Source organism: Vidua chalybeata, chromosome 11 (assembly GCF_026979565.1).
Source record: "Vidua chalybeata isolate OUT-0048 chromosome 11, bVidCha1 merged haplotype, whole genome shotgun sequence".
NCBI classification, from domain to species: domain Eukaryota; kingdom Metazoa; phylum Chordata; class Aves; order Passeriformes; family Viduidae; genus Vidua; species Vidua chalybeata.
The window spans coordinates 12,835,287-12,855,713 of NC_071540.1; the positions used below are offsets into that span (position 1 = coordinate 12,835,287).

At 45.5% G+C, this 20,427-nt stretch overlaps 1 protein-coding gene across 4 annotated transcripts in view; it reads right to left on the minus strand.

Moving 5' to 3' along the window:
• The window catches only part of PHAF1 (phagosome assembly factor 1), a 34,656-nt gene extending 21,044 nt beyond the window's left edge, over positions 1-13,612 (minus strand). For 2 of the 4 annotated variants that reach the window (XM_053952825.1, XM_053952822.1), the window contains exons 1-4: positions 13,420-13,610; positions 8,624-8,706; positions 4,755-4,838; positions 90-133 (exon numbers count right to left, since the gene is read on the minus strand). In XM_053952825.1, the coding sequence (XP_053808800.1) occupies positions 90-133; positions 4,755-4,838; positions 8,624-8,706; positions 13,420-13,483 (275 nt within the window). In that variant the 5' untranslated portion in view covers positions 13,484-13,610. Of the gene's footprint in view, positions 1-89; positions 134-4,754; positions 4,839-8,623; positions 8,707-13,419 lie in introns of all 4 variants that reach the window. The other 2 variants (XM_053952823.1, XM_053952826.1) reach the window with 2 other exon arrangements.
• Between the last annotated feature and the right edge of the window lie 6,815 nt (positions 13,613-20,427).

Here is a 20,427-nt window from a genome sequence, read left to right on the forward strand (position 1 = left end):
TGAAAAAAATTAATTCAGGATTTAAAAAAAATGAGTAAAACCAGCCGCTCTAAGCAAGAGGAAATCATGGGAGGCCTTAAACTACTTACCAATATTTTAACTTCACCTTAGTCAAGTCATAAACTTCAATCACCTAAAACACAGGAAACAGAAACATTGCCATAGTTCAGACACTTGCAAATCATTACAGAGGTAAATCCTTGTCAAAAGGCAAGACTAACTAGTGCTGCTTGCTCCCCTTCTTACAGAACTCTGCCAAGATAAACCACAGTGTCAGAGATCAAGCTTCAAAAACTGACTCAACAAGTGCACATCGGAAATAAGGACTGAACAACTCTGGGCTCAGGAGAGAACCCCTATATTCCATGTATATCAGTACTGCCTGCAGGAAGAATACTATCACTGACACATCAGCATCTTGATTTCTACAAAGTTTACTCAAGCAAATTCAAAGGAAAGCAACAGCAAGGATTAGCTAATTAGGGAATCCTCTGATGAATGTCAATGGGTCATTCCTTGGGTTGCTCCTATTACCCTGAAGAATGCCTGTGCAGGGCACAAAGTCCTTACACTGACTGCACTGCTGTAACTTTCCAGCTCTTCTAAAGTAAAAGATGAACACAGCAAGGCTTAGCAGTAATATCCCATTTCAATTATACTTAAGACATCTTGCAACCTCGCCAAGCATTACAGAAGATAATCAGAAGAACAGCCCATGAGGAATCGGGGCAAGCAGTAATATCCAGTTCTGATATTCAGTAAATGCTTTAAACCTTACTGAATATTCCAAGGAGATTTCCTCTCTGCAGAAAACATTAGATACGGATCCTTTGTTCTGAATACATTACTGCAAACATGCATCTGAGCCTGATGTCATATGATTTTCATGACTGCCACTGTATTTTGAGGCTATACTGGGCTTTAAGCAGATGAATTTTGGCAAGTAGCCATGGAAAAACACAAGCTGCTTCCACCTTACATACGTGTTCCTGTGACAGCAGGAAAAGAAAACACATACAGCTCATAACTGCCGTAAAGCAAAGGTAAACCACGTTTTTTGTTTTGTATAATCCTCCAACAAATCATTGGCACATTCTGGCAGGACGCACTCTTCAGCAAGAGAATAAAGCAGAATTTCCCAGGGAGCTTGCTACCAAGTGTGGCTTTAAAACCTAAAAATATCACCAGCTGGGAAGGAAGTCTTGGTTTTGGGAGATGCCCAGCAAATAAACCTAAATAAAACAACTTGCCATGTTTAAACCACTACCTCTATATATATTTAGAAAAAAAATAACATTTAATGGCATTTCAAAATATAAGCAATAAGTACGGCACAAAGCAAGTAACAAATTAACATTTTGGCAGAACTAACAAGACAACAAACATTCTTCTTCTTAATAAAATACACTTGGAATTATGCTTTTTGGAAAAACCTAGTTATCTAGTATTTTAATTCAAGTGTAGTTGACATATCCAGATTTTCTTTACTGTTAAAGCCTATTAAAAAACAAAGGCTACTTTTATGAAAAGTTAGGACTGATTTTACTTTTTATTTTTTGGGGTTTGCACATCTTTTCCCTCCACAATTTTTTTTTCTGAAAACAGAGAGAACCAGCCCCACCCTGGATCTTGTTTTGCAGCCACTGCTGTGTGCACTGGGCACCCTCCTGAAGTTCTACCAAAACTGCATGGTGCAAGACAAAAGGATGAGCTGAACCACCAGGAGCAGTGCACAAAGAATTGCAGTGGCACAAATGTGGTTCCCCCCAAGAGAAACACCCTGACAGCAGCCAACAGTCCTCTTCCCAAGACTCAAACAGACCAACTCAGCTCAACTTTTCTTTTCACCAACAGCAGAGGAATAAATGAGTAAAACTTAGCAAAAATTAATGGCAGTCAAAGGATCTCATAAGTCATGAATGTCATAATGAAGAACAGGCCAAAGCACTTGAGAAAAAATTATTTTCTAAATTACAGCAGCCACACTGACAAAAGGATCAGTGTGATTCCATGTGCAAAGAACAAACTGAGAAGACCAAGGACTGTTCAGTGATGGGTTTACTACAAAGTCAGAAGACAGTTGCTGTAAATGAGTAAAAGCAGATGTTTCCTCACACTAACTGTGAGTGTGAGGAACTCACTATGAAGACTTACAAAAATGTTCAGATGTCTATTACCAGCAATAACAGTCCAATGCTACGAAAGCCAACTCTTCCTCCACCTCAAAGGGAGGACACAAGAGAGACCTTAATGCTAAAATTGCTTTCAGGACCTGGTCCTGGATCTACCAATTCACATCAGCAACATCTCCTGCAATGTTTTGGCTACTGAAGGCGAGTCTTTCCCCCTTCTCCCTGAAAAAAGGGAGGAAACTTCTTAAGAATATTGCTGACTTTATTCCTGCACCAGCTTCCTTGGAATTGCCAAGATACTCCATCTTAGTACCCTGTATTTCAATCTCTTTCACAGACAAATTTATTAGCAAGTGTGCATTAAAAAAAAAAAACAACACACACACACAAAGAATAAAGGCCTCCTGATTTTTCCAGTTTTGTTGCTGCTGAGCAACACTGAAAACACAGTCACCATCCTAAAAACAGGCATTACTTACTTTACACCTACTGTGTCTTTTAACAAGTGCTGTTGCTCACTTCTGAACTGATCCCATTGGATTTCTTGTAGAAAGCTTTCTGAACACTTTTACAAGTATAAGTTTTCATAGCACTGTATGCATTTACCCATCTTGACTATTCATAGTTCAAACAAACAGAAGCATTACTAGACCACTGAACCACAACAAAACAGAAGAGATTGTTTCTCCTGTATTATTTTTATTTTTGAAACAAACCTAGAAATACATACCAGAAGAGTTTGGGGTTTCTATTTTTTCTTTAAAATTAGTTTTTAAGTACAGAAAAGCAATGAGAAAAAAAAAAAAAAAGCAAGAAATCCAGAAAGGCAAGAAAAGCTCTTGCTTGGTTCTTAGCCCACTGGGTGCAACAAAATCAGACCCTCCGAAACTGGAGATGAAGAGACATGGTATACATCACTTACAGCACCTCAAAAACACTACAGGATTGCAACATCCCCCCAAAAAAGCCAGTCAGCAAGCCATGTACTTGAAATGATAATGCCCACTTTGAATTCAGTCTCCTGCAGAATTACATCTAGTTAGAAAGATTTCATACAGCTGACAAAGAATTTTCAAGATATGCTTTTAAAAATTGTGAATCCACATACACACTCTGAATAAGCAAATTCAAAACCTTGTTAAAAACAAGAATACCATTACTATAAAATTACTTCATGAACAGAAATTACCATAAGGCAATTACAAACAGAGATCTGGGGGGGAAAAGTGCTCAGTTGTCCCTTAGCTGAGCTCAATTTGAACTGAAAATTTTCTTCAAAATGTGCATTTTTATAATATAAACATTTTTAGAAAAATACAAGCATACCATGGTGTTACAGCCTATTCTTAGAGAAATAATCTCGGTTGCTGATCAATCATTTCATATATACACAAAGAGCTTGAGTTTCAGCTGACAGCACGTGCTTCTCTCCTACATTAATTTTCGGGATAAGGCAATGGCTGAACTTTGGAGAGTGGTATTTTTCTGCTGGTTTTATTTTAGATGTGAGTAAAGGGCAGAGGGCTCAACCTAGCACTGCTCCAAACCCAGCAATATGGATGGAGCACCATATTCCAGACTTACCTAAACCGTAAGCATTCAATTTTTTAATATCACACTTAACTCCACACTTCTGCTTTCACATGTCAAGCAGCACAGCCGTTAGAGCAGCTCATTCTCACCCAATTAACCAAATCAACACCTAAACCCTTCTGTCACAGAGAAATTTACACCTACCAGGTGAGAATCAGTGACAACTGTTCAGCACAGCTGGTCTGGCTGAAAGGACCACTCTGAATAACTAAGGAGTTACACAGATATTTTAAAGGCTTCACTTAAGAGGTTTTCAAAATTTTCTACCCATGTAGTCATACCTCTACAGTCCCACAGTTGCCCACTTTGTATGGATAAAAACCACCACTTCCATTACAGATACTTTGTAAGGATAAATGGCGTGAGAAGGCAGTGACCAGCCTGTCTTGTATTTTGCATCTTAACTACACTAATCATCCTTGAGAGATGCACATCAACTCTTGGTCACCTAAAAGCACAAAAGTAGAACTGAAGACACCAATTGCAACAATCAAAACTCATCCAGAACAAACTGAAGTGAGTGCAGGAGCCAGCTGCTCACCAGAGGCATGGATGTGGCTTTCTGGGGGGAATCACACGCTCACAGCCACACAAGTACTCTGCAAAGCTAACTTAAATGAAAACTATGAATAGGAGGAAGTTTAACTTCATAAATAAAATGGCAGCCCGGATAAAGGAACAACCTGGGCAGAAAACAACACTGTCTGGTTTGCAATAATGATGTTCTGATTTCAAACCCAAGGCTTAGCTTTAGTAAGGGCCTTGTGCACTTTCTGTGCCACTTGAGACAAGATGAGTGAGACCACACTGCACCATCATGTGGCACTTGTACATCCCCAAAGCACAGGTAAGGTGTCTTACTTCCATAAACAAAGATTTAAATCCCAAACTGAAAACTCGTAATCACATGAGAGCACTCTATGTAAGACAAATTAAATGTCTACAGGAGCCACTTATGCTCTGTTAAGTGTCAAGACATCCCAGGGTTTTGGTGTGCATTGTCTGTTTGCAGGAGGGGTGTTTTATTACCTTAAGTCTCTGATTGAAAGCATCAAACAGCAGTTTGATTCCATCCTGAGTCAGGTTAAGGATGAGGTCATGGCTAAGAGGTGACTGTAAAACAAAGAAAAAAGCTGTTAGGCTTTTAATTTCAAGACTTCTTTGTTAAGATATACATCACTGTAAAAGTATAAATTGGTTACTTTAGAAAAAAAAAAACTGCCTCAGAAAGCAATGACTTGTTCAATTAATAAGCATAACTAAAATACATTTGGCCAAACCCCTCAAACCCTTCAGTTTCCTTAAGAAACAGAAATGCCTGTATAATATCTGTGTCCTGCAAAAACTTCTAAGAGTACTTTGTCCATTACTGTAAGTGGAGGAAAAAACAAAAAGAAAACTCAAAACAATATAACCCCCAACCACATTAAAAAAAAAGCAAAACAAAAAAAAAACCCACCTTGAAAATTAACATTCCCGGTTTAGCATCAGAGACATCATCAAGGGACAGCCTCTGTTGCATTCTTGGTGCATAAAAATACCAAGTCTCACATGAGAACCAGGCCTGTGCTTGACAAAGAGATGGCTTTCCACTTCAAAAATCAAACTGTCACAGTCTTTTTTAGGCCTCAAAAGGAAGGCTTCAGACTCTCATGTTGTGAATTTAGGTTTCCTTAGTTACTGTGAATCATAACAACTAAAGGCTTAATTTGCAGTCTGCTGGAGTCAATAGGAGACATTCCTGGTGTCTGTATAGGCTCTACACCCTCTCAGTCTGCTGGGCCACTGGGAAAGCTGCTCCCTGCTCTACCAGTGCAATCCACACAGACACAGTCACTTGGCCCCAGTTCAGCTTTTTGATCATGTACCATCTAAAGCACATTTGCTTCAAAATGCTCTATCTCCCACAGCTGTCTCATCAGAGGAGAAAAAAGGTTGAATGGCAGGCAGGCAGCAAGATTCATGCCCTAGAACTGCACCAGGCAGTTTCCTAGCAAAAGACAGAATGGGGATGGACAACTGGGGCAAATAAAGGCTTCTAAAGTGGACAGCCACACATACAGCCCTTTCATGAATTAAGCATAAGCTATCTTACTTTGCTCTACTGAGAGGAGCTCTGGGGTTTGACTGTCAAAAGCCCAATTCTCATCCTCAATTTTCTCACATCAGCACTGTCTTCTAGCCTTGATACTTTCTGAGCATTTCCATGTGCATGTCCCACCCCTTCCCAAACCATACAACCAAGTAATCAGGTCCTAGTCTTCACATCACCGAGTCAAAACAAGCCATGGGGCTTTCCACCCCCTGTGACACAGGTTTCCTGCTCCTCTGGATCACTGCGGTCGCTTTTCCTGAAGTTGGTCCAGTTGGAGCCCATCTTTCCTGAACACCAGTGATCTGCTGTGTCAACTCTGCTCTAAATGAGACTTTCACAACATTTCACACAATGCCATCAACTGACAGCACCTCACTCTTGCTGACAAATTTTTATGGCTCTGTGTAGAACTGGAGCAGCATTGCAACAGAACTACAATCTTGAGATAAAAAGGCCTAATGTTGATCATGACAGTCATTTTCTAATCCCTTATAAATCTAATTTAGAAAGGCTACAGAGAGAGCAAAAAAGCCTTGTAATCTGGCATTCAAATACACCAGCTGCATTGTTCTGCTATGGGATATTATCTGCATTTCATTGGTTTCTCAATAGTTTTCATAAGATTATTCCAAAATTAACGAGAACATTAAAAGTACTTTTGAGTGGATGGAAAAAAAACCCTAAACATCAGAGGAAAAGCTTGATAATTAGCACAGCAAATAGCTTCTGTTCTATGCTGGCATATTTTCTAATACATGGAAAGATTCAAGGGCACAAATTTAGTTCATGTGACTTTTAATACACAAAACAGAACCTCAAATATGAAAGATGATGTCAAGAAGCAACAGGAGAGCTATTCCTGAAGGAAGCACCACAGATCTGCAGTTATATTGCTAATCTACACAAAGATACATCAAAAACTTATCACTGAACAATCCCATCAACCACAACCCACAGGAAAAAGCTCAGGAAAACAAAGGCAATTAGTACCCCACTTAAACTGACCAAAAATGAGTTAATTTTTTTTTATTCACAGAAAAGGATTCATCAAGCTTTTTTGGCACAGTTTGGGCATCCCATTTATGTCAAGTTAAAGAGAGCACCATGGGCAGATCTAATTGCATTTAATTGCCATATAAATTTTTGAAAGGAAATACTCACTGCTGGAGTTCCAGGATCAGAAATTCAAATTTAGAGACGCAACAGCTTTAAATAACATTTGATCACAGTGCTCAAAGGCATTCTTTTACAAGACAAAGAAGAAAAATATGAAGGCTTTTCAGGTACAGTTTTTCTAGATAAAAGTTGTGCAAGGCAAAGTTAATTTAAAGCTTTGAATCTTCTAAGAACTGAGCTCTTTGTGCTCAGCTGCTAATGAAATGCATGACACTCTGCACAAGGGTGAGGACAGAGCCAGACAGTCAAATGCAGGCCCTGAGTGGTATGTGAAAAAAAATATCAGCACTGAATTGCAGTAATATACAGGGGGAAAAAAATCATCAGAACTATTCCAGAAAGATGGGAAGAACTATTTTTTAGACTATGCAGGTACTAAAACATCTTTACATTTATTACATTTTGGGAAAAAAAAAACCCAAACCACTAAATCTGCCCTCTGCAGCCAGAACAGAAGCTTACTGTACACAGGCAAGAACAATGTAACTTTCCAAGAGGTGTAAAAAACCAAAGAGTGATACACCTCTGCTTACTAGCACTGAACTAATCCTTCCATGATTCTACAATCTGAGTGGAACAGGAATCTCATCCTTTATCTAAATAACTCTAGAAAAAATTCAATTGCACTGTGGTAAAAAAAACTAAAACCCTCCAAAGAACACAAAAAACAAGGAATGTGTTCACTGCCAGACAGATGCTCCCATGCATTAATCACAAGGAGTCAGATTTGCAATTCAGTCATCAGAAAACTCATAAATCCACATAAAGGAAAAAAAAAAAAAAATTCATTTAATAACATGAAATACGTATCCAGCACTGAACACCAGAGTCAAGGTTGTTCTTAGCCATTCAGTACTCACTGCAAATGCACAAGGCCTGAATCCTTATTTTGAAACAAACTAACATTGTACAGACTCTGCCTTTTTCCTGATGCAAAGAGCTGTAATTTGCAACATATGAATATCATCTTCTTATTAAAGGGCATTGCACATAAAACATCTGGAGAGTCCTTTGAGACATCCGAGACTCCTTTGTCCCCTTACACTTCCATCAGAGTAACACATTTTACTTGATCTAGCAGAAGGGTTTTACTTCTAGTCCCCTTTTTGATGGAAGTCAAACATATCAGGAACTTAATGCTCATTATGAAGAATGATTAAGACATTTATAGCTGGCTTAAATCACTGCACCTACTTTCTGCAGACAAATTTGCAGATGCAGAGAAAAGGTGCAGAAGTGGTTCATCACCACTGGACCAAACACAAAAGCAGAAAGTAATGAGTGATTCAGTTCTTTAAACTGCAGCACCACTTCACAATGATAAAGTAAATAGACTAGAATTAAATTGTCCAGCTAATTACATAACATTTCACTTCTTAAAGGAAAAACAATGGCACTCCTCCACTGCATATACAAAACTGACAGTTGTTAAATCACTGTACTGCTGTGCTGAGGATTATTACATCTGACAAGACACTTATAAAAGCTGCAACTCTCACGTGATGGCAATAATTTGGTGTAGATCAATTTCAAATAGCCCCACAACTCTCACAGTATGTCCATGAGCACAAAGCATGTTTTCATTCACCAAGAGGTGCCTTTCCAGGCCAGCCCATGCCCTGCTCACCTGCTCGCTGTAGAGAACCTGGACGTTTTTGATAATGCGACAGTGTTTCTGAAGAATTGCTACAGCCTGAGCCAACGGCATTCCTGGAAATAAAAACAGGTATTTCTTCAGTGCAGAAACCAGTTAACAAAGATTTTTAACAGCAAGGTTACATGAGGTAACCAAACCACCATCAGCAAACAGAGTTACAACAGAAAGGTATGTGGTCAACAAACAAGCTGACTTGACTCATGGTATCAGCACAGACCTGGTGTTTGGAAACAGAACAGTCATTGTTTACCTACCAATTGTTAGGCATATAGGAAAAAAGTATCTCTAGACACAAAATTAAACAGCAAAGTTCAAGCAGAAAAAGCAAAGAGCTTACCACAACCTGTGCAAAAAAAATTTCTTCTTTTTGGGGTCATCAGTCCAATAACTGATAAAAGAGCCCATACCAAACTCCACTAGAGCTGGCTAGGGCACTCCCATACACATTCAATAGGCCCCTGAAACACCTTTTATTTCACACTTTATTAACCTTGATGGAGCACTGGGAATTCATACCAGACACATACAAATACTAGCACAGAGCAATGATTCTCCTCAAACCTAAGAGGCCACATGAGCTGCTGATATGGCTCTACTTGTGTCAAGGAGGAAATTTTATCTTCTCAGTTTACAGACAGGATATACATACTAAAAATTTGGTTCAATTGAGGCAATACACTTCGAGTCACTCAGCCTCTCACAGTTTCAAGGGCTTTATTTTCTTTCCTTAGTGTATATCTTTACAATTACATCTTTTTGAAAGCAGAATGTAACAGGTGAGTCTGCAGAAAAAATAGCATCACACCACCTCATCATTTATCACACTAAAAACCTCTGTTGCCTTTCCAAATGAAATGTGATTACATTCCTGGATTCAAAGCAGGCATTTATAAAGCAAGGTTATGAGCTCATAATTGTGAAGTTTTATTTTCCTACTAACTGCTGCAACCCAATTTAGATTAGTTATCTAACATTTTATTTCCATTCCTTGCCCTGTCCTTTTCTATTTCTAGTTTTTAGATGTTCAGAAAGTTGGTCTGATATGGCATAATTTACCTCAGAACCTACATTTATTACATTCAAAACTTTTAGTTACTTGCTACACCAATCAAACTCAGATAATATGTCATGTTTTAAAGCACCTTTTAGACACTATCCACAATATCAAAGTGAGAAAAGTCTCTCTCTCTTTCCATAGATATATATTTATAACATACACATCTAGCTCACCATGGGTACTGCTTTAAAGTAATAATGGCATAACACTGAAAAAACAAACCCCAAAAATATAATTCTCATTGTTGTGTCCATGTATTGCAGCTTTGCTGAAATGATGAAATCAAGTTTTGGTAGAAGAGATGTACAGATTAGAACTATAGTGATTCAATTTGCAAATACCATATACAAACCTGTCTGCAAAACTGGTTTTCACCTTAGCCCATAATCTTGGGGATAATTTGGTTTGCAGCTAGAAATTATACATCAGTAGATGATATTAAGTAAAAAAAGAGTTATTTTAATAACGGTAATGAAATTAAAATGCAGAGCCACACAATAAAGCAGCACTGTTTCCTATTATCTAGGAAATAGCAGTTACTTTGTAGTCTAGGCAGCAGAGTTTGAAGTTGACAGTTACTATGTATTAGATAATATTTTCAAAATGGAATAGAAACATGAATAGCAGCAAGAAGCTAAGATCAAAGATGCTGCTGTAAAAGTTCCACATTTCTCAACCTAGCAAAAAGTATGAATCCAGAAAAAAAAGTAAGGTTGACTGAAGAGTACAAATCCCATGTTCTAAGTCAGTATTCATAAAAGACCTGCAGAGCTAAGCCCATGGGCTCAGTTAAAAAATAAACCTGTGGCACAGGCTGCAGTGTAGCCAGCACAGCTGACAGGACCCATAGGCCAATGGTGCCAGCAGCCCGTGAGGATTCACTCAAAAAGCACCTGGCTCCAGAAGTGCAGAAACACCAAGTCCGACGTAAACTGGTGCAATGCTGGGCTGCTAAGTGTGCAAACAGATGGCTCTTGTGACTCTCTTACTCACAGCTTTCTCAGGCTGCAAGCAAATGGACATGGACTGGCTTGGTTCAGTTTTCAGTCACTGAGAATCAAACAGATTTGGCCATGCAGCTGCTTAGCAGAGCTACAGTGAGCAACCCAAGTTCTCCAGGAACAGTTTACAGGACCCAAAATGTGTTGAACAGCCAGTACCCTCCCTTTGCCTCCATTTGCTTCTAGAAAGTCAAAGGAGGAATAAAAAAATGGGTTATTTTTCTCCAGTCTTCTCACACACAACATCCCCTTTTTCCTCAACATTCGTCAGCCTTTGCAGCCAAAGAGGAAAACAAAGAATTCTTTTTCCCTTGCTCATCAGTCAGAAGGAATGGGGAAGCAAACATGGTTTCCAGCACATCAGACAGCCAACCAAACTGAGCCATGGCAGTAATGCCCACAAAGACCAGTGCTAGGGTTCCTCTGCCACAGACCTTTCCCTCTTCTAAATGCTGGGGTGATACAAGCAGCACAAGACAGTTCTCTCACATACACTGGTCAGGAACATCATGGCTTGAAGCATCAGCCTATGCTAAGACTGTAGGGCCTGAAGGGATAGGTACAGAGAAGTGAATAAAAATTAGGAGAAAAATACAAGAAAATCTATGATGAACCATAATGCATTAAATAAAGATACGTGAAACTCGGTGGGAAAAAGAAAGTATAAAGCCCAAGAGAAATGCAAGTATGCCTTAGAAATTATACATCTCAAACAGGAATAATATAGCTGTAGGCACTACAGAGTAAGTATTTAATTGTTCTCCTTTAAAACAGCAGGAACGCAGCCCAAGAGGTGCAGTGGCACAGGTATCTAGCTCAGTCTCGGGTAAATTTTTTATGCTCTAGTCACATAGTGAGTCAACACTGGAGCCAGAAACAGAATCCAAAAAGTCATGTACAAAATTTTCCTGGCATTTCCCCTCAGTCATCTCCGTTGTGGGCACAGTACTGGAAGCCAGAGTCAGCAGCAGTTCAGGAATACTGCCATTAGTTCTGCTAAGAGCAGAGCTAAACAAATAATGAGTAGACCAGCGCTGGCAGGGAGAGCCCCATTTACACCAGCACTACCACAGCTCTGTCAGCAGGGACAATCTTCACACACCATCGCTGGTGCAGGACAAAGTCAAGTACCCTAATACCTAGTCAGCCTCCTGCTCTGCACCAGCAGGTCATGCTAATTATATATTAGACACATCACGTGGTGGCTATGTTTACTGCAAGAAACACAGCTGAGTTTCCTCCCTCTCACATCTATGCATGTGCGTGTGCGTGCACATACACAGAGACACTGGAAAACTTTAACCATGAGACTGCTTTAACAGGCTTTCCTTGGGAACAGGAAAAACATTTTCTCTTTCCTTTGCTTGTTGTGATACAGAGAATGGAGGGGAGCTGGTACTCTGTATTTATGAAGACAGTCAGGGTATGCAGCTGGAGGTTGCTTTTCCCCAGGTAACACAGGCACTAAAGGATGGCAGAAGGTCACACAAAGCTGAGAGCACAGAACGTTTAGGGTACAAGGAGTTCACCAAGATTTCCAGGGTGGGACCTGAGGTGCTATAATTAGCCTCCAAAAGCCACTGAGCCCTGTCGGTAACCATCAAGTTGTACTTGACTGAAGTCACAGCAGCACAGACAGCCCTTTGTGTTTGATGGGTTTCATACAAATAACCCCAAGGCAGAGCACAGCACCACTCCTTAGGTCCAACCCAGGTCAGGGCAACTGTGTAACAGTGTCTTTAGGAACAGTCTGTCCCCTCGATGTCACAGGTGACAAGAGCAGCAGCCCGAGTGTAACTCCAGCTCAGGCAGACACACACAGAGGGTGACACACAGTTTACATCTACCAAACTCCCATCACCATTAACTTCACACAGAGCCGCAGCAATGACAGAAAACAGAAATAAGAGAGACCAACACTGACATGTCACACAGCCACTCAGAAAAGTGACATCGACAGTACCTTCTGAGAGTTTTAACAACTACCAATATCTGCTTGAAAACACAGGTCACATCATCTCATTTCAACTGCTCATTTAAATGTCCTGCCTGACACTTTGGCACCAGCCAAATTTGCATCAGCTGGGGAAAGTTCTTTCTCATCACAGTAACTGGAGCAATAACTGGTAGGGAAGGACTACTCAGCACGATGAAAAAATATAAATGATTGGGAGGAAAAAAACACTTGTTATCCAACCCTGAGAAAATATCTCCAAAGTTTACTTTCTCCACTATTTCGCAACCCAACAGCGACACAAAGAAATTGTGAAACTCGACTCATGTTTATGAAGGGTTTGTACAGAAAAGCACAGCAGTTGTAGTAAGTATCAGCGCACAGTTGAAGCTGCCAGTATCACCTGACACATATTCAGGTGACAATCAGCACATTCATGCTTCCTCTTTTCGAAGTTATTTAAAAGAATGACGAGTCTTACACGGCAAGACAAAAGAAAGCAAACGAGCGCATGAAAGCACACAACCAGATAAACAAAGCACAAGTCGGCACGCAAAAGCTAAAGGTGAAACTATGAACTACAAGGAAATCCTTAAAGCTCGTCCTTTAGTATTTTTAGCGACAGCGAAAGGCGAGCTTTGGCTCTCGCTCCCTTTCTCTCTCCAACTCCCCGAGAGCGCTGGGAGAGCCCTTCTGGACGCCGGATGCCGAGGGGACCCGCTCAGCCCAGGGCCGGGGGAAGGAGCGCACTTACCTAAGGTGAACTCCCATTGCTCGTTCCCCAGAGAGCGCTCGGGCACCACCTCCAGATCTAGCATTGGCTCAGGTAGCGCGGAGGCCGCGGGCTGGCACGGCGGTCACCGGGTCGCTGCGCCGGACCCTGCGGAGGGACGCGGGAGGGAAGCGGGAGGGAAGCTCGCGGCCCGAGCCCGGCCCCGCCACCGCCCCCTGAGGGGACTCGCCGCCCCCAGCCCCCGGGGGCAGCGCCGGCTCACCGCGCCGGGCTGCCGCGGGGGGGAAGGCGCGGGCTCCGCCGCTGCGGCCGCCGGCCGCCCCTCCCCGCCCCGCGGCCCCGCCGCCCGCGCCCCCCGCCCCGCCCGGTCGCGGAGCGCGGGCGGCGCGGCCCCGGCGGGGCGGGGGAGCGGCCGCGGCCCCGCCGCTCGTCCCGGCGGCCCGGCCCGGCCTGAGGGGCCGGGGGGGCTCCGACCCCCCCCGCGCCGCGGGGCCGCGACTCACCTCACTTGCGGCTGCTGAAAAACTGCTTTGCAGCTGTCGTCAGGCGCGCCCGCGCGGGGGCGGGGCGAGGGCGGGGCATGGGGGTGCGCCCCGCCCCCCGGCCGTGGGCGAGGGGGGAAGGCGTCGGCTTGGAGAGCGGGAGACCCGGGTTCGAGTCCCGCCCCGGCAGGCGGGGTTCGGACCTGCAGCAGCAGCCCCGGCTACACCGGACACGATAACCTCGCATCCAAAACGGAATAACCAACCCCAACCACTACCCAGGGCCGTCCCGTTTTTCCAGTTGAAAGGCCAGAGTGGAGACAAGAAGAGCTGGGGAGAAATTAGTCAGTGGCACGAGCAAAGTTACTGAAATGAGCCTGAGAGTGACTCACTAAAGAAGAAAGGATTAATGAGGTCATTGGCTTTGCACTGTTGTCTGAGCAAACAAGGGTAGTGCCACCCAAGAGTGCTGACCCCTGGAAAGCCCACATTTCCCTTGGGATGGGGCTCAGCACCTGCTTTGGTTACACCCAAAGACCCCAGGTGCCAGAAACATCCACAGAGCTGAGGAGGAAACTGACCTTTCCCAGTGTGCCGGGATGTGCCACCACCTGGGACAACCCACATCAGACCAGCCCTCGTTTTTATGGTGGAAACTTGATCCAAGATGAAAGGCATCAAGTCAAGCATTGCCCAAATAAGCAGAGAACTAAAAGAGAAAAACCAAGGATATGGACCCGTGCCACACTCACACAAAGTGACAGCTCTTCTGGAGTAGGGCAGCACGAGTGATGGAAATTCAAAAGGGTGCAGAGGGTGTGGAAGCAGCTGTAACTCCTTCTGCTGGCAGGTTGAGGCTCTGGGGGGAGCAGAAAGTGAGGGGAGATGCATTTATTCCATATTTATTTGAGGGTGGTAGAAAAACATCTCCTTAGGTGATACCCATCTTCTGTCCCCTCTCCTCTGCTGCGTCTGCTGCTCAGTCCTATCCTGACCCCCTGCCCCATCCCTGTGCCCACCATGTCCCAGCAAGGTCTGCAGCAGGGCAGCCCCGTCACATGGACTGTCCCACAGCAGGACAGAAAACACCAGTAAAGCACACCCTTCAGGCAGCCCAACAGGAATTTGAGGGCTGCATATTTAAAAAAAAAAAAAAAAAGCCAAATATAATTTCAGCTAGGTTTGCACTGCGGCTCCTTCCCATGGGCAGAGCAAGCCATGGCTGGCAGGGGGGATCAAAGCATTGAAAAGAAACCCCAGCCGTGTTTGGGAGCAGGACCTTGGCCAGGCTCTGCTCTGAACACCACATTTCTCAGCATCTCTCTTCAGGTCACAGAGCTGTCAAAGCAGGTGAGATTTTAATGTATATGGAGTGGAGCAAGCCCCAGGGAAATTAGTTTTCCCTTGAAGTCAGCTGCATGTTGCTCTACTTATTATTCATGCCTTGTTTGCCTTTTTTTTTTTTTTTTTTTCAATTCAGGCATGGTGACATCTTAATGTGCTGAAAAGCACAGAGGTGCTGCCAATGTTTCCCCTTCACTCCAGCCCTCTGACACATCTTTATTGGGTCAAAACCAGAAATTAGCCTTTCCTCTCCTGGGAGCAGGGCTAATCCTTATGAGCCACTTGCTTCTCTCCAGCTCACTGTAGATGTATGAAATATATATATATATATATTTGTATATATACAGTATTTGTGTGTTTTTATATGTAAGTTCATAATGTGACACCCATAAGGAATGTACTTGAGAGAATAAATATGTAGCTGGAAACTTTGATTCTTGTATTCATTTAACAGGATACAAAGCACAGCACCTACTTTAAAGCAGGTCCATGGCAAGTGCAGCCCTCAGGTTGAGGTGCTGGTGGAAAACAGGTGGCTGCAGATCAGCTGGGCTTTGCAGAAACCCTTCTCCACCTCATTCCTGTGTTTGGTGATGCCCTTTGAATGCCCAGTGCTGCAGACTGGGGGATGCAACAGTCTGGGCTTTCATTCAAAAAGATTCAGCATCCTTTGTAGGACAATATCATGAGTACAAGGTGAATTCACCAAGGAGAAGAAAGGCCAAATACAATGGCAGAAAAAAAGAAATTATTTCTGAATGTGCCTCTCCACTGCCACTCGTTTTCACACATCAAGCCAAACCCCAGGATAAGTGGAGAAGGGATGGCCACTGCCAGATCGGGGCTTTGTCCTTCAAAACATTCACCAATGCATTAACAAGGGGCTGCCACCTCCTCCCCGAGCTTCAAACACAGCCCTGACATTACTGGGAGGGCAGAGCCTGGGCAGGAAAGGGCAGTGGCACCCTGCAGGGCTGGGTGTTTTCTGGTGAAGTGCAGTGATCCCCAGGGTGAGGAGGGAGGTCCCAGACAGGAGCTCAGCCCAAGAAAAAATCCCAGCTGGCTGAAAATCCAGGCACGGCTGAGATGGAGCAGCTCCTTGCACCCATGCCCACCATGGAGCCAAAGCCCTCCCCCTTCTCTGGGTGCAGAACTCCCCCATGCACCTAAGGCATCCTCCCTGGGTTCCCAGAGCAGCTGGTTTCCTTTCAGATCACATTCTTCATTCTGTCAGCCAAGACAAGTAAAGAAGAAACCATATCCCGAGTCACAGAAGGCAGAAAACCCAGCCCAGGCTGTTTGCATGGCTGCTGTCTGCTTGTACCAAAGGAGAGCAGTTCCAGGGCTGCTTTTGAGCCCGTGGCTCCAATGGCTTCAATGGTGCTTTGCAGAGGTGATGACCAGCTCCAGAGAGAAGCTGGGAACCCCCAGGGTCAGCCCCATCCCCACTGGGCACTGGCTTGCTCCTGTCTCCTGCAGAACCTCTCCCACCTGCAAATCCAGCTGCAAACTGGGTTAGGTAAGTTGGGGTTTTTTTTTACACAGCTGAGCCAGCAGTTATGAAAAGTCTCATCATGAAAATTCCCAGATCCCCCAACACCTCTTCTCACCCAAGCCCAGCAGGCACCGCGAGCTGCTCATGGGGATGATTTCCCCCTTGGACACAGGGGTCAGGATCAGCCAGTATCCACAGAGGTGTTGGGATGGAGGTTCTTTGTGTGTCTCCACCACAAAACCAGACTGCCAAAGGTCCCAAGTGGGGACCAACATGGGCAGCAGAAATCAAATCCCCCAGAGTGACTGGGGGAGCCACCCAGACTCCCCAGTGACTCCAGGCAGGGTGGCACTTTTGAGGCAGATTGGACAAAGCATCATCATTTTGTCAACTGCTTGTGACAGGCAAAACTTAAATTTTAGAAGGATAAAATTACCCTTCTTACTCTCCAGATTATGGAGCACTTCTTGAAAAATTCAGCCCCAGGGCTCAGGAAGCAATGCACAGCTTTCTGAAAATCATAATCAATTTTTAAAGGCTGGCTCTGTTGTTAATGTTTCTGACTGAATGAATGGCAGTGGGTGCATCCATCGGAGATGCTTCTACCAAAGCCTTGCGATGCCATCACATTTTGGGGTGAGATCAGAGCTATAGGGGATTAATGGATTTTTACTGATTTTTTTCTAAAATTTTTCAGAATTTTTAAATTTTTTTTTTTTTTTTTCTAAATTCTACACGTCTGTGGGGAGATGTTGGCTGAGAAGAGCTGGGATTTTCAACCCAGCCGGTTAGAAGAAAGCAGATAATTGCAGAAGTCACCAGGAGGGACAAAAACTCCCCCAGGCCAGCAGGCGTGGGATGCAGCCGTGCGCAGAGCGGAGGAGAGCTGCCCTCTCCCGATCGGATTCAAGAGCAGCACACATCAGGTCTGTAAGGAAATCTGCCCCGTGGCTGCTCGTAAAAACGGGCTGGAAGCAGATCCCAGCCTTGGCAGCTCTGATTCAGTTGGAGGAAAGATATTTGCTGTAAAGCTCTGAAGTTGCTCTGAGTTTTTGGAGGTGCATCTCCTGCTGCGAGGCTCTGGGTTGGCACTTAGGAATGGATCCAAACAGGGATGTCAGCTCCAAGAGAGAACCTTGCACTCTCCGAAGGGGGGATTATCCCACCTCTTCAGGGGGATTTATCCCACAGCCAAGGGTTTCGGGTTCCAGCGGAGTGCCCCATCAGTGCCAGGCTGGGGTCTCCGGGCGGGCAGGGGCTGCTGGCAGCACCGAGCCCGGACGTTCCCCAGGAGACCCCTGGCTCCGTTCTTCCCTGCCTCAGCGCTTTTCCCCTCCTCGCGTGCGCTGAGCATGCCCTGTCCTGCCCTGCCCTGCCCTGCCCTGCCCTGCCCTGCCCTGCCGGGATGGTTTTCAGTCGCCCTGACACCCTCTGGAGCGGCGGCCAAGGTTAACACGGGCGGGATCAGCGCCCAGCTGATGTGCTGCGGGGAGCTGCCCCGCTGCCGTGCACCCGAGGGCTGCTGGGGGAGAAGTGCCTTTTCCTACCGGGCACACCGAGCCTCCAGCCTGTCCTGAGCCTGGTCCGGAGCCTCCCTGGGCTGCGGTTCACCTGCGCCAGGGCAGCATCCTCCTCCCTGCTGGGTGTGCTGGGCTGGCAGCTGTGCAGCACATCCACAATAAAGATTTTGGAGGTGATTCTGTGTTTGGCCAGGGTTAGGGAGGTGATATGTGCCTGGCATGGGCTGTGAGGGCTACAGTTTGTCCTCAGCCAGGACCACGGTGGTCACCAGCATCACTTCTCACATCCCAGATTTGGGCTTCTGGCAGCTGCAAAAGCTCTCCTGAATTTTTGCACCATGCTTGGTGTCTGGAGATGGGCAGAAACGGGAGGGTCCCAGCGCTCACCCGAGGGTGCTGATGAGATAAGGTACTTGAAACACTGACCAGGCAGAGGCACAGCCGGCACAGCCCCTGCCCCACCACACAGGGCTTTTCACAGGGCTGGGGCGAGGGCCGGAGGATGGGCATGGAGCATTCCCGAGAAAGAAAGGGAGCTGCTGTACAAGCTGGCCACGGAGGGGCTGTTCACCACAAGGCAGCGGCTCCCCTGCATCGCCCCAGGGCAGCGCCTCCCGCCCGGCACACTTTATGCGCATTTCACAGAACTCCAGATATATTTCAAAAGCTCTGATTCGTGCAGGGCTAGATCTAAACTGGCTTCGGCTTCATTAGAAACAGATGCGCTGGTTTCTCTTTCTGCCAGGCGTGGGCAGGGTGCGAAGCCCAGCTCGCCGCGGTGCCGGGCAGGGAGCCGGGGTGCGGCAGGACCGGGGCAGCGGCACAGGGGATGTCACCCGCTCCTTCCCGGGCCGCTCCGCACGGAGCCAGCGGCGTCAGCAGCTGCTGCGAGGGACCATCCGTCCTTCCAGGAGCCACTGGCCACTGCATCCTGCCTTCGGCTGCCGCCCAGCCGGGAACCTGGGCTTTTAATCATGTGTTGAAAACTGGTGGGAAAATTTAGCCTGGGGAAAAGTGATTCTGTTAAAAAAAAAAAAAAAAAAAAAAAGCACAGGTTTTATGGGGAAAAAAAAAAAAAGGTAAAAGATGGATTTGGGGAATTCTACAGAATTCCCAAACCCCTTATTGCAAAGGTTTATGGACCCAGGAGTGCTACACATGTGGCAGGGCTTTTACCTGGGCTCAGTTTTACCTCCAGATATATTTCCAAAAGGGATGTTTGAATGTCACAGCTGCTGATGAGAAAGGGCCATGGGGCATGGTATGAGAAAGAGGGAGGGGGGTCAGCCCCCTACACCAGCCTGCTCCAGCCCTGGTGCTTGGGGTTTCATCATTTAAAAGAAGATGAGTCAGAGCTGCAGGGGCGCTCTCAGAGCCCCTGAAGATCTCTGCCCATTTTGTCACTGAATTCTGGCGAACGAGCAGCGAGGGTGTGACTTGGATCTTACTCATGGGCTGTGGTGGATAGAACCAACAACAGAGATGCTCCCTGAACCTCCTCCCAGTGCAGTGCCCCGTGGTCCCACTGGCACATCCTGCCCCAGAGGCAGAGGTCTGGATGTGGAGAGGGTTTGAAGGAGCTGGTGATGAGGCACCTTGTTGGGGTTGGTGGTTTCAGAAAGTCACGCGGCCAACGGGACCACCAGCACCGGGTCCCGGCAGTCATACACCAGATGTGCTCTGCAGAGCAGAACTGAAAGCAGAACCAAAAAGAGGATCTGTCCTCTCATCTCTGTGGGAGCATCCGCCAAGCGGCTCTGGGCCGGGGCTGTCGCTGCCAAGGAAGTGTTTGGGGGTTCCTCAGCAGCAGTTCTGACCTGAGCACAAGGCAATCACCGGGCAGCTCAGGGACAGTCTGTGCATGCAGCTCTGCCTGTCCCTCCCTTCCCTCCTCACCCTGGCCCCCAGACCTCAAGCACAGCCAGGACACATGACCTGGAACGTTCCCTGTCCATCACAGCGGGGTGGACTAAAAGCTCTCCAAGATTTCTTGCAGCCCTGAGCATTGTACGATTCTGTGACCTGGAGCTGGACCACAGCTGGCTCTCATGCAGGTCTGAGCATCCCCATCCTCCCTATCCTCATCCTCCTGGGCCACAGCAGCTGTGGGCACAGGCTCCTGGCTCCGTGGACAGGCTGCCCAGGTGTCTGCAGGCTGGTGGCAACCCTCTGGTTGGCTGGGGCAACT